The sequence below is a fragment of the Nothobranchius furzeri genome, chromosome 7, assembly GCF_043380555.1.
Source record: "Nothobranchius furzeri strain GRZ-AD chromosome 7, NfurGRZ-RIMD1, whole genome shotgun sequence".
In the NCBI taxonomy this organism is placed as follows: domain Eukaryota; kingdom Metazoa; phylum Chordata; class Actinopteri; order Cyprinodontiformes; family Nothobranchiidae; genus Nothobranchius; species Nothobranchius furzeri.
Window position 1 is genome coordinate 47,311,651 of NC_091747.1, and position 13,568 is coordinate 47,325,218.

The 13,568-nt window shown below is 41.6% G+C and overlaps 1 protein-coding gene across 1 annotated transcript in view; it reads left to right on the forward strand.

The window, feature by feature from the left end:
* Positions 1–13,568, forward strand: part of ptprn2 (protein tyrosine phosphatase receptor type N2) — a 183,420-nt gene that overhangs the window by 47,731 nt on the left and 122,121 nt on the right. The window contains exons 4-8 of the mRNA XM_015954635.3: positions 3,632–3,882; positions 8,717–9,149; positions 9,240–9,509; positions 9,740–9,780; positions 9,977–10,386. Of these exons, the coding sequence (XP_015810121.3) occupies positions 3,632–3,882; positions 8,717–9,149; positions 9,240–9,509; positions 9,740–9,780; positions 9,977–10,386 (1,405 nt within the window). The remainder of the gene's footprint in view (positions 1–3,631; positions 3,883–8,716; positions 9,150–9,239; positions 9,510–9,739; positions 9,781–9,976; positions 10,387–13,568) is intronic.

The following is a 13,568-nucleotide window of genomic DNA, read 5'->3' on the forward strand; positions in this document are numbered from 1 at the left end:
CAATGAACCATTCATTTTTCTTTGGTTGCCGATGAGGAATGTCCACAAAAAATATTTCTAACTATAATTCTTTCATTTATTAAATTAAAGCCATTAGAATCTTTTTGGCGAGTGCTAAAACATCGAGGCCTGGCCCCGCCCCTTCAGTTTTTTACGAAAAGTCACTTTATTTTCTCATTTAAATTGTCCATCCCTTCTGATCGATCGCACACTATTTTTGAGACTATTTTGCGAAAAATGACTAAACTGTTCAACCAAATACAGACCCTACAAACGACCAAAACGAGGTCAAAATTGCTACTTCAGTCCAAAATGGCCAACTTAGTGTTTGATGTTGACCATGGGTGCAAGACACTTTTCTGTGCGTATTGTTAAGTTCTACAAGTGTACCGAATTTCATCACTCTACTATAAAAAAAGGTCAAAGCCGAGGGGTATTTTTAATTTTCAAGGGGGCGCTGTCGAGCTACTTTTTTAGCAACCTTCACATTGCCATTGAAATACGTAAATTTCATGCACTTTCTATATTGGGACAGAATTTGGTGAGTTTTTGGATATGATAAGACCCCCAAAATGCCATTCAAAAATGCTGAAAAAAAATTAAAAGCTGCAAGCAGCGTCGTTCGGCCCTCGCAGCTCTGTGCCACTCCGGCCTGGCGAGCAGCCCGGTGCACCCAGTCACGTCCACAGAACATGAACATCGACCACCCCGACACCAGAAACCACGAACGGTGTCCTCGTTCTCACCTCACCCTGACTCAGCATCTCCTCTGAGACCACCATTAAATTACACATCTCACCACTTGGGGATACTTGTGTTGATTGCAGTTGCGTGATGACTCCCACCATGTTTGATATAGTTTGGAGCTTTTTTGTTAATGTTGCAAAGGTTTTTTTGTATATAGGGGCACTGTCCCAAATTTAGGAAAACATCCCATGGAGCAGTTAGTAGGTTCACAACAATCATTTGCGCATAGTTTGGTGTGAAGTGCATCATGCATGTGTTATTAAGGGCCTAATGTCTCTCAGGGGGCGGAGCTAAAGTGATATCCACCAATGACCTCAGGATTGTGTTGGGTGCCTTTGTGTGATGAAATAAAGCAAGTTTGGAGCAGTTGGGACCTCGCCTGTGGGAGTTATTACAGTTGTAAAGTTATGTCGGGGGCACTGTGGTGACATTATACAATGTTCACCAACCGTTTGGGCCTTATTGGCTAAAGGGCATGACTGTTGATTGCCATGTTCACTCTCTGCACTCGGAGGCTGTTTGTGGAAGTTACAGTGAAACGTAAGGTCACGGCGTGATGCCAGAATTCACCATGGCATCAAAGCCCCTCCCTTTCTTGAAAGCTATCAGAACTGAATGGTCATTACAGCATCATGAAGACAGTGCATGACCTTAGTGTCATGTTGACTAAATTGGAGGGGACAAATATGGGCATTTCACCATAAAACAATTGACTTCCTGTTGTCAGGGGGCGGGGCTTAGGTCTTGACATGTGGTCAGTGATCACATAGACAAAGTTTGATATAGATCTGATCATGTGCATGGGAGTCATTACGTCAATGAATTTAGTAGCGAAAGGTCAATGTTTGAGGCTTAGCCACGCCCACACCTTTCAACTTCTGAAAAACCCGACGGTTAAATTTCCCCCTCTATGTCTTAAGAGTATATAGCAGAAGTTTGAAGGCGATCGTTGAAAAGGGCGACGGGGCATCACTCTCCAAATGACGTGTGAGTAAACCACTAAATCGAGTACTTGGACCAAAATGGCCGTCTTCCTGTGCAACGTTAAGCTTAGTTCCGAGAGACATTTTTGTAGGTCCTGAGACACTACATTAGTGTACCAATTTTTGTAATCCTCAGTCAAAGCATGGCTTGGGGCTGAGAGTTTTAATGGTCCTAGGGGGCGTTATTTTAGAAAATAGGCCACTCCCACCAACCTATACCATTCATTTCTATTGGGGGTCAGACTAGTATCACTCACCAGAAATTTTGTGGCGATATCACGATAACTGAGGAAATGAGGGGCAAACGTATTTCCATGGCGTGATGGCGAATTTCACCATGCTCCCAAATCCCTGCCTTTTTTTGAAACCTGCCAGTACTGGTGACCAAGTGACCTCAACTTGTCTACTACTATTTTCCAGAGATTGCTGGTGATTGGGTGAAAGGAGTCCTATAGGGAACTGTGAAAAAAAGAGTGGCGTGGAGACAGGTCAAAGTTTGAGGCTTAGCCACGCCCACACCTTTCAACTTTTGAAAAAGCAGACAGTGTACCCCCCCCCCCCCCCATGTCTTGAGAGTATATAGCAGAAGTTTGAAGGCGATCAGTGAAAAGGGCGACAGAGTATCATTCTCCAAACAGCGTGTGCGAAAACCACTAAATCGAGTACTTGGACCAAAATGGCCAACCTCCTGTGCGACTTTGCGCTTGGCTCCAAGAGTCTTTTTTATAGGTCCTGAAACACTACATTAGTATACCAAATTTTGTAATCCTCAGTCAAAGCGTGGCTTGGGGCTGACAGTTTTAATGGACCTAGGGGGTGCTATTTAAGAAAATAGGCCACACCCACAGGATTTTCACATCAGATTTTTTGGGGGGCCGGACTAGGATCACTCACCAGATGTTTTGTGGTGATATCTTTAGAAATGACAAAATGGGAGTCAAACGTATGACCACGGCGGTACGCCTGACTTTGCTGCGCCGCCACAGCCCCGCCCTCTTTTGAAAACTCCCATAAAGTGACGCCAAGCAACCCCCAATTGTCTTGAGTTAACAGCTACAAATTTGTGGTGATTAAGTGAAATGGGGCGATTTCGGACCTATCACAGTAAAACTTGACTTTTTTGGTCCTGAGGGGGTGGGGCTTGTGTGATGTCATCATCCAACCATTCAGTTTAGTTTGTGACTATATGTTGAATGACCACAGAAATTTTTGTAACTACTCTATTCGAGTATGAAGTTATAGCCATTTATATTTTTTTGGCGAGTAGTCGAACTTCGAGGCCTGGCCACGCCCCCTCAGCATATATGAAAAGTCAGTTTTATTTTTTCAATTTGATCGCCCATCCCTTCTGAGCAATTTACCACAACTTTCGAGATGATGGTGCGAAAAATGATCGAGCAAATCAATCAGAAGCGGACCCTAGAAACAGCCAAAACGGGGTCAAAATCACCACTTCAAACCAAAATGGACGACTTTCTGCTTGATGTTGACCATGGTTGCAAGAGGCTTTTCTGTGCGGACTGTTGAGTACTACAAATGTCCAAAATTTCATAACTGTACGATAAACTAAGCTTTATGGAGGGGGGTATTTTTCACATTCTAGGGGGCGCTGTGGAGCTAGTTTTATTGCGACTTTTTCTGGGACCTTTAAAATACAAAGTTTTACACCACGCCTGACATGTGTGCAAAAATTCCTGAGTTTTCAGGTATGTTAAGGCCTCCAAAAAGCCAATTTACTTGGCGGAAGAAATATAAACAGAGCAGATACAATAGAGCTTCGCTGCTCGGACCTAATAAAAGGCATAAAAGCTATTTCAATTCCCAAATTTATTGTGTTTAAAAGTTGGTCTCAAACTGTGAGTTGTTCCGTACTAACTTCCTTCTGACCTGTTTGCTTCCAGGTTTGACATGGCAGGACGACATCACTCAGCAGGTTGTCTCCAGAGAACTCTCCAAACTAAGAACTATTCCCCTTCGCCAGCCGAGCGCACCTCCCAGCCGCCTGATGACGTACAGCAGCTCTAAAAACAGAAAACCGAAGCCCGCGCAGGCCGAGCTGAGCAAAAACCTGCAGCAGTATCTGACCGGGTTGGGCTTTTTGCCGCAGGCTGAGGTAGATCAACAACAACCAGGAGCCCAGCGAGAGATTCAGGTGAGAGTCCAACTCAGTGCAAAAACTGTTGTGATGAATCAATAACTAAAAGAATAAAGAAAGACTTGTGTGATTATAAAACATCAGAGGGATGTGGGCTCAGACTGAAATCTTTTGGAGTCGATTTTTATTGGATTTCATGAGTGCTGGTATGAAAGATATGACCATTTAGAACTGAACTGGAAAATCCTTTATGTTTTTAATCCAAACAATTCATGTGAGAGGATTTAATCAGATCCTAAATTGGTTATTTCACGTTATTCCTGCAAAAATAAATAAGTAAATAAATAAAATAATGGCACTACAAGCTATTAAATCTTGGACTGCAAACATTTTGCTCATTTTGCTCGAAAATTTTGGCTTACAAAATAAACAGATTATAATAGTACAACATATTATGGTAACTTGTTCATCTAAATGTGTTTTTCATGATTTTATTTTTTAACAACAGTCAGATTACTTTATCATTTTTATTTTTATTTGTAATGTAAAAACTAAAGTTTCAGACATATTTTTGTAGCTTTGCACTTTTTTAGTTTAAAGGTCAGATATTAAAGTAACACAAAAACTGTTTCCCACTTCTCCCTCCTACTGGTGAAAAGCAGAATTACAATTGTTGTAAACAACACTGCCCTAACCTGCTGTTGTTAATATTTCTTTATTCGGCCACAACATATGCACGTGCCACAACCAAAGAAAAAACAAGAAAGCCATAAACACAATTCCTGATTATTCACATAAAAGAGCCAACACACTTGCTTGTGGTTTACGACCAAAAGGTTATAGGCTCAATTTGAACTAATTTAAGCCTACCCAAAACTTTATACAGGATATTTTCCACAGTCTGGGCAAAGCCAAAAGCAAAAGTTGCCATTGCTAACAAAGAGCTATTTCTAACATGAGCCAAGTGATAATCTATTAAGTATAAACTACAAGTCCAGTAGCAACAACACCAGGTTACTATCAGTCCGTGATTTTGTAGCCTCCTTTAGCTCTCTGAAACAAGGCCGACGTTCACTCCGGTTTTAGTTTCTAAGCTTTCTAACATATTTCCCCCTTACTTTTACGCCCAGGCTCTGCCACGATGCCAACAAATCAGCAAAAATCTTCATCTTGTGCTTTTTATTGATGCTAGGCCAGAACTACAGAGTGATGTCCATTGTGAAGCTGCTCAAGTTTATGTCTCAAGAACCACTGAAACCAGTTTGAAAGTAATAGCTGAAAGTGGGTAAAATGCTTAATTCTTTTAAACCAGCAGTGCTCCTCTGGATTTCAAAGTAAACAAAACATTCACCATCTAATAACTGAAAGGACATCTTCCTGTCTTGTCCCTTTTGCTGAAGTGTCATTTATTGTCCCTTCCCTCATCATTCTGTCTTTTCTTTTGTCTCCCCTTTCTGTCCTCTCCCTCTCTCCCACTGAGCAGGGACCCTTTTTACACAAAGGTCCTCCATCACCTCTTTACATTATTCACTTCTCATATTTAGGATGAGCGCCCGGCTTTGTGTGAAATGTGCTCTGAACCCCTCATAGCTGAGCCGCTTCCCGCTGCTGTGTCAGTGGAGCCATAATGCAAAGTTGAAAAGTTCAGGGCCTTCCTTATTGATGAAATGAGCTCCTTTGTTGTGTAGCTTGATGGAAGGAGGCAAACATGGTTAGCATGAATGGCAGAGCACCTCCGTCTTGCTGCGCTAATGCCATTATGGTCTCTCAGTATGCCGGGCTTGGAAAGACTGACATTTTCCCTGTATACATTTGAAAGACAGAAAATGGCACCGAGGGAGAGAGCTGGTATTAGTGTTGCAGTGACTTGGATAATAATGTTGTTCGGAGCATCGGATGGACCGTATGCTGTGTGCGTGGGCCGTTATGACTCAGATGCAGAGAATGATTCCTCGTCCTCGCAGGACAAAGTCAAAAAGAGAAGAAAGGACAAAATCACACAGTTTGGTGCCAGCCTCAACTCTGGCTACACAGCCAGATGCTGAAATGGCCTCTAAATGCCAGTGTATACAGCATCTCATTGTGATGTAGATATGTTTTTAATTATGTGTGAAGTATAAAGTCATATGGCCAACTTTGACTCATTTTCTCCTTTCTAGATGAGATATTGCTGCTACTTTTCAAACCGTGGGAATATGCTTTTAAAGTTGTGTTGTGTGGTGTGGAAATGCATGAAATTACTCTGAGTGACACTATCTCATCTGGGATTTCCATAATGCAATTTCCAAGGGCAGTTGTCTTTGATCTGGAATCCCTATTCATATCCTGCCCTGCCTCGTGGAGCCCAGGTTGCCTTTCATTTTATTCTAAAGCTTGTCACATTGATGCTGACCCAGTGCAGCCCATTTGATGTCCTCGTGGAGCAAATAAAACGCTGCTGAAGAACCCAGACCAGGTAGAAAATGGATCATGTTACAAATGCTGCTCAAGAGATAAACAGAAAATGTCTGAAGTCTGTTGTTGAGGCTAACATACTTTTCAGATCCTGTCCTTGTAACGTGTTTGAGCAAGCTAACATGTATTATTCAGCGCTTAAAATAATGGTTCATATATTATGAATCAGAGTTAATTTTGATAATTATGAAAAATGTATATATCACCTCAGATAACTCTTAAAAATACCTCATTTTGGAATAATAGATCATTCGTGACCAGATAGATAAGCTAACAGCTAGTCTGAGCAGAGTAAAGAATGAAGTAGATAATTACTATCTCTAAAAAGCAACAAGACAACATAATTTAAGGAACCCTTACTTCAGTCTGACACCACACTGATTTATTTCTCAGGCTAGTTTAAGTGTTGCTACCTTTAGCACGTTTAGTTCAATCTGGGGCACTTCCTGTCGCCATGTAATCACATTTCTTCGAAAATACAAGATTCAAAATATTTCATTCAGTTTGTATGGTCATTTTAACAAGTGCACAGACTAAAACTACTATATATATATATATATATATATATATATATATATATATATATATATATATATATATATATACATATACACACATACACACACACACACACACACACACACACACATACACACACACACACACACACACACACACATATATATATATATATATATATATATATATATATATATATATATATATATATATATATATATATATATGTGTGTGTGTGTGTGTGTGTGTGCGTGTTTGTGAACGTGCCTGCAAGTTTAGAAAAGAAAACAGCACTGATAGCATTCATATTTCTGGATGGTTATAAAATAAAAACAGAACTGACGCGTTATCACCGGTAATGTGCATGTTTAGAAGAAAAGAACAGCGCTGACACAGCATTAATAAGCCCTGGATGATTAGAAAATAAAAACTGCACACTAAACATGCCTGGTTAGTAAATAAAACACACTTGTCTACCAGAAAAAGTCATTCGCTCTCATCTTCCTCTTGCGCACTAAAGCCGTTAAAGTTCTCTTCTTCAGTGTCGGAGTTGAACAGCCTCAGAAGAGCTTCGTCACATACCTTTTCTGTGGCGATGTCAGTGTCGCTCTCCGTGTCGCTGTCATCATCCCCGGGTGAAGCTGGCTTGAATGAGTTCTTCCCGCTGCCGTCTCCAGCGCCGGACCATGGATTCATTCATGCCAAGCTTACGTGCGGCAGCACTGTTTCCCTCCTTTACTGCCAGATCGATGGCCTTCAACTTAAATGCGGCATCATATGAACTCATACGTGTAGGTACCATGATGAGGGGGTATGGATTTGAAAAGAATTCTTCGTCGTGCCAGCTGCTTACATGTGCTAAATTAAAATGAGCACTTTCTTCAGTTTCCACTTTTGACTTCCACCTGTTTCACTTTCTGCTAAAGCGCCCCCTGGCAGGTGAAGGAAAATCTTCAGTAAAGCCGCACCTCATTACAAGCCGCACGGTTCAAAGCGTGGGAAAAAAGTAGCAGCTTATAGTCCGGAAAATACGGTATTTACCATCATCCCTCAGAAAGCCACGTCTTCCTTCAGATACAAGATGTTTTTAACCTTAATATGTATCTTATTGTAATGTGTAAACAACGATTAACTTGTTAAATCAAACACATACTGATTTGTGATATAAATGGATCATTGTAAGAACAATATTAATTTTAAATTCATTGATTTGAGCACAGGTTATTCAAACATTTCATTTGAACATCTTGTTTATTCATCACATATGATTATTGTAAGCTTGTTAGTTGTAAAAGTCATGGAGTCTTGACTTGTTCAGGGTGAATAATGTTGACGTCGGGCATTCATGCAGAGAGTGTCGGACCTTGGGAGAGAAGGTTTGTTTGAATGTTTTGTCTTCATGGAATGTCTACACACACTGAGCAGAACCTTCTGGTTCTGGAAGGCCAAACAGAGAGTGTATTTATGCTGTAGATGAAAGGTTATTATGTTGATCAATATATAGGTGAAAATTGACCCTTTTGGACGTTACACATGTTCATTTGATTTTAGTCATTTTTTCTCGCATTTCTATCCAAAAATGTCCTCCTGATTTCTTATTGTGATTTATTTTATTTCAATTTTTTTCATTCTTGTGAGTGCCTTGTGATTTTTATCTTGAGTGGTATTATATAAAAATACCTCCTCTCTTTTTTATTTCTTTCTGATGCCTGCCTTGTTTATTTTTTTATTTTTTATTTTTTCTAACAAGTTCAAATCTCTGATGAAGACCCTCAACATCCCTGCTGCTGTCCTCTGGTCTTATGGCTCCTCTCTGACTGACTGCTCTGTTATTTAGGCATAAATATTTTTTCGTTGCGTTGAGCAATGCTTGTGGTCCTTGACAGTAAAGGGTGAAACACATCTTTTTTTATTGCAGAATGAAGATATCAACACCGATAGTCCGTCCCAGCCAAAACCAAAGCAGGGCTGGAAGGAGACCACCATCTACAGCCTTCAGAAAGGGGCTGGTCATCCTCCAGTCACCAAAGTCATCTCCAAAAGTGGAGAAGGCAGACACCCCAAGCTCAGCACATCCTATTCCAGCCAGGACAAGAGCAAGCTCCTCTCCAACCATCTGGAGCAGCTTCTTTCCGGGGCGTCAGGCACTCAGCAGGGCATCTCAGGTGGTGAGGCGGCGTGGCCCAAAGGGAAGCTTCACTACCTCAGCTACATGCAGCCTGTGCAAAGCGATCATGCAGAGCCACAGGCTGCTTTTGGCTCCAAAACGACACAGCCTGATCTCAACAGACTGCTCTTCAAGGCTGGCTCAAACCGACTCGCCGCAAAAGAGCCTCCTAGTGCCGTGGATGGTATGATGGGGCCGATTTCTATTCATGCTTACTTTCTGCAGCACATTTGTATTGTTTATTTGTCGATCTAATCTTATTTTGTCTGTTCAGAGCATTTTTTCCGAAATGCGGTGAACCATTTGGGGAGGCACAGCATCAACATGGAGGATTTCATGGGCAACGACCTGGACCACCTGGCTGAGGTCATCACAGGAGCTCTGCAGAAGGTCAATAAGGAGCCAGGGCCAGGAGCCACTGACTCCAGAGGGGAGACGAAGGATAGCAAGGAGCCACCGGCAGCAATGATTCTAAATCAAGACCAAAACGTGAAATCACAGAAAGAGCAGGGTCTGAAAGAAATGCTGAAAATGAAGCAGCAAGGTTGGTTTTTGCTCCTGAGAATTATTAATAATAAGAAAAGACTGTATTCTATTTATGCAAAGCTGCAAGATGCTGTGCATGTATAAATGCTATTGCAAGGCTTTGTTCGTGTACGAAATGCTCCCAGATGTATTTCTGAGTCTTTGATTTAGAGTCACAACGGTTTGTTGTTTTTGCTGTACAAAAAGGCAAACCTGTTTTCTTCCTACGGACATTGTGTTTGTTTCCAGGCCAACAAATAGACGGTGTCACCAAAGAGTCCATAGACGAGGTGAATTTTTAAATTACTCTGCTCAAAAATAAATTGGTTTCTCAGGGAGGGAGTTATGTCCAAGCCTTTGTTTCGATCATGATAAATGCTACTTTAACAGATTTTTAAAGTTCATGTCTCATCAGACACATGAAAGGCAAGTGATAGTAAAGAACTGTAAAAACATTCTTATTATTTGTTTGTTTGTTCCAAACAGCATTCAGCCTTCTTCTCCAAGCTGCTGGACTACCTCAATATGGAACCGTTTGGTGATGCTCCAGGAGTCAACCGCGGGCCAACAGCTCCACTCCAGAAATTAGTTGGACTGGAGAGCGTCCACAGCAGGACGATGCAGGGTGAGGTCCCCGCCTCTCACCTCTCCGAGGAGAAGGTTGTGACCGTTCCCGAAAAGGAAGGGTCCCTGCGGTTGACTGGTCCACTAGGGGGGTCTGACTCTGAGATTGAGAGGTGGATGCAGGCGGATCAGGCCCCAGCGGGACACCAGCAGCCAGAGGAGCCACAGAAGGAGGACATGAAAATCAAAACCCAGCTGGTCCACGTGGGAGTGAAGGAGTTTTCCAGCAGAGGGAAGGACAGACACTTTGGCTACATTATCACCGGCTCAGAGTGAGTGGGATCCCTCATAGATACGCATCAAGTTTTATCATCTAAAGGATATCTTGCAATTACTTATGCACTGAATATGGAGGCTTCAAATAGGAATATACCCTGTTAGAATAAATTAGATTAAATGTTATTTTCACTCATTTGTTTGCCAATGTGGACTGGCTTTACAACGATGAAAGAAAATGAGGAGAATTTATTATTTTTACACAGAAAACCGACTAAACTGCTTCATTGTTTTCTGAATTTGATCAGCAGGCTCTTAACATGGTAGGATGACAATTTTAACTGGTACTCCCCTTCTGACAATCCTAAAACTGTGCATTATTACCATAACAACTGTAAAGATAATCTTATCAGATAATCCTACCATGTGTGGTGTGTTCTGAGTGCTCTGGTTTACTCAGGAGTACATCGGGACCACTCGGACCATGAATCTGTGCTTTTAAACATGTTCTTGATGAAGGTACTAATTTTAATTATAAATGCTTTATGACCAGAAGTTTTTTTTATGAAACTTAATTTTTCCGATAACTAAAATTCAAACATCGGCACGTCGTATATATATGACGTCTCCACGGGATCTCTTCTGCCCCAGCACACTTACCGCATGGCAAAATTTAAGGTGGTTCTTTAATCCTGAAGGAAGAGTTTGAAGATGGCTGATCCTACAGCCATTTTTCCTCGGCTCTTCTCTGTGTCTGGTTCAAGACGTCAATTTGTTGAGGCACAATCGTGGTCCTGGACATATTTTCACACAAAACCTAAAATAACTTTTGCCCCCGTTTGAAAATAAGCACTTTCTTGGCATCAGAATGAGTCTTTAAAGTTCATGGACATCACATATGAAACCCATGGCATGTACCAAACAGGATTAATAGCTTTTATAGCTCCATTGGCTTGCATTCATTTTCTTATTCTTCCGGGGTCTGAAGATGGGCCCCAGGAAGTAGATGGGCACTTAGGCTACCTATATTCTTTAAGTAGCCACCCCAATATAAAAATCCGAGGAAAGACTCAGTGAATTTAATTACATCCAGATATCTCAAACCTTACAATTAAATAATGTGTGCTTACATTTTTTTAACAGATAAAAATATATTTTTTTGGATTCTGACCATTTTTTGGCAAAATTCAGAAATTTTGTTGGAAAATAAACCACTTTCTTGGATTTCATGAATACGAGGGTTACTTTGGGGGTTCTGAGTATAAAACAAAACGACACATATGGCTGCAGTCCTCAGCAATGTAGAAATAAAGGTATTGGAGTCTCCTTGGTTACCTTTGTGTTTTTAAAATCCTGTGATTTTAAAAGCAGCCCCAGCAGTAGTACAAGCCCCCCTCTTGTTCTTAATGTTTTGATGTTCATTGCTGCTTTATATTATAGTTTTTTTTGCTTCTGACACACTAATGGACCTCTTTCAAGTACTTCAATACCAAGCATGTGTCTGCTTACTTAGAACTACCTTTTAAAAGGCTCGGTTTCTGTCAGAGCCACCTACATATCCTCGTCTTTATGGGAGAGGATGCTGTGGGTTGAAATCTTTTGTACGCGCTGCACCTGATTACAAAAGCAGAGATGATAAATCCCTCGGCGTGAGAGCATTACAGCGCTGTATCACAGCCTTAATGAAGATACTTTGTGAGAAAGTGCGGCCAAGTTTCTCTCTGCCTCTCCTTCGCTTGTACCTTTCACTCAGCGGAGATAAGTTTCTATCGACTGTGCCTTTGCCCCTGGCGCTCTCTCAAATCCCTTTATGGCGATATCAAGTGGAGTGTCAGCTGGTTGTCCTTCACCTGCTCAACACGCGTAGCCTCATAAAGGACTGATGTAAGTACAGTCATCATCTTATTGCTGCACAGATAGAAACAGCAGATTAACACATACTATATATATATATATATATATATATATATATATATATATATATATATATATATGAGGACATAAGTCACCTTCTAAGTGAAATATCTTCACCTCCTACTTGTCTGTCCTCCGCCCACTTAGTGGACACCTACATTTGGCCTTTAGAGGTGTCTCTGCGTTTGCTGCAGACCTCATGATTGCACTGTTGTCATCCCCCCGCAGCGATTCCACACAAGCCTGCTTATCCAACAGCTCCTGACATTGCACTGGTGGCAGAGGGAAAAAAAGGGTATGTGGGGTGGTGGGATTGGAAAAGGTATGAATGCAGGAGAAAGAGACAGAAAAACCCAAGGGGGAAAAGTGCAAGCATCAACAATCAAGTCACTCCTGGAGCTCTCCAGTTGCTAGAATTACCGCAGAGGGATGTGGACGTGTCTAGAATCACTATGGTGAAGCTTCAAACTTCTAAAAGCCTTGAAAAACAAAAGAAAAAGAAACAAATCAGCCGTTTAATTTTTTTTGTTCCGATAGTGAAAAGACAAGCCTTAGCAAAACATTTCTGCATGATTCTGACTTAAATATGTCCGCTTCAGAGTCCTTATTTAACTCAAAATGGTGCAATATTGTCTGAAAGCTGAACACACACTCTGTAAATGATATTGCACTCAATACCCAGCCCTCCGTGAAATTGTTTCCCTGTTTATTTCCCATTTCTCTATTATTGAGTGGCTACAAAATTTCAACAGGGCCTCATTATGATCCATGACTTTTTTGGGTGCTTGTCACCTTGCACTCACTCAGCTGCGATTTGCAGTGATTCCAGGTTAAGCTGTCGGCAATAAAGTAGCTTTCTCGGTGAGGATGGTCTTCTCGTTTCCTGTCTGTGACGCGCCGGCCTGCAGATTGCCTTTGTTTGGTCTATTTCTTTGGCGATTTACCCTCTGAGTGAGAAAGCAGCTGTGTTCTGAGCTGAGATGAGGCATGGCTTTATCAGACCACCATTACACTTCACCTCCATTCCATTTGCACCTTATTATTCTCATCTTGCCGTGAGGGCGCGTGCGTGTGTTTGTGTACGCCGCCTTATCGCATTTCAGTCTGAGTCAGCGGGCGCGCACGGCAGAGAAAGTCAGTGTGGAGGAAGAAGAGAGATGAGATGAGGAAGGAGAGGAAGGAGTGTCCATATGATACAGCCATTACACCTCATGCAGGTTCCATTTGCACCTTATTGTTTGTTTCATTGCTGGCAAAAAGCAGGTGATTTACCAAGCCTGGAGAGGCAGCTGATCCCTTTTCCCTCAGCACAGTTGCGTGTGTG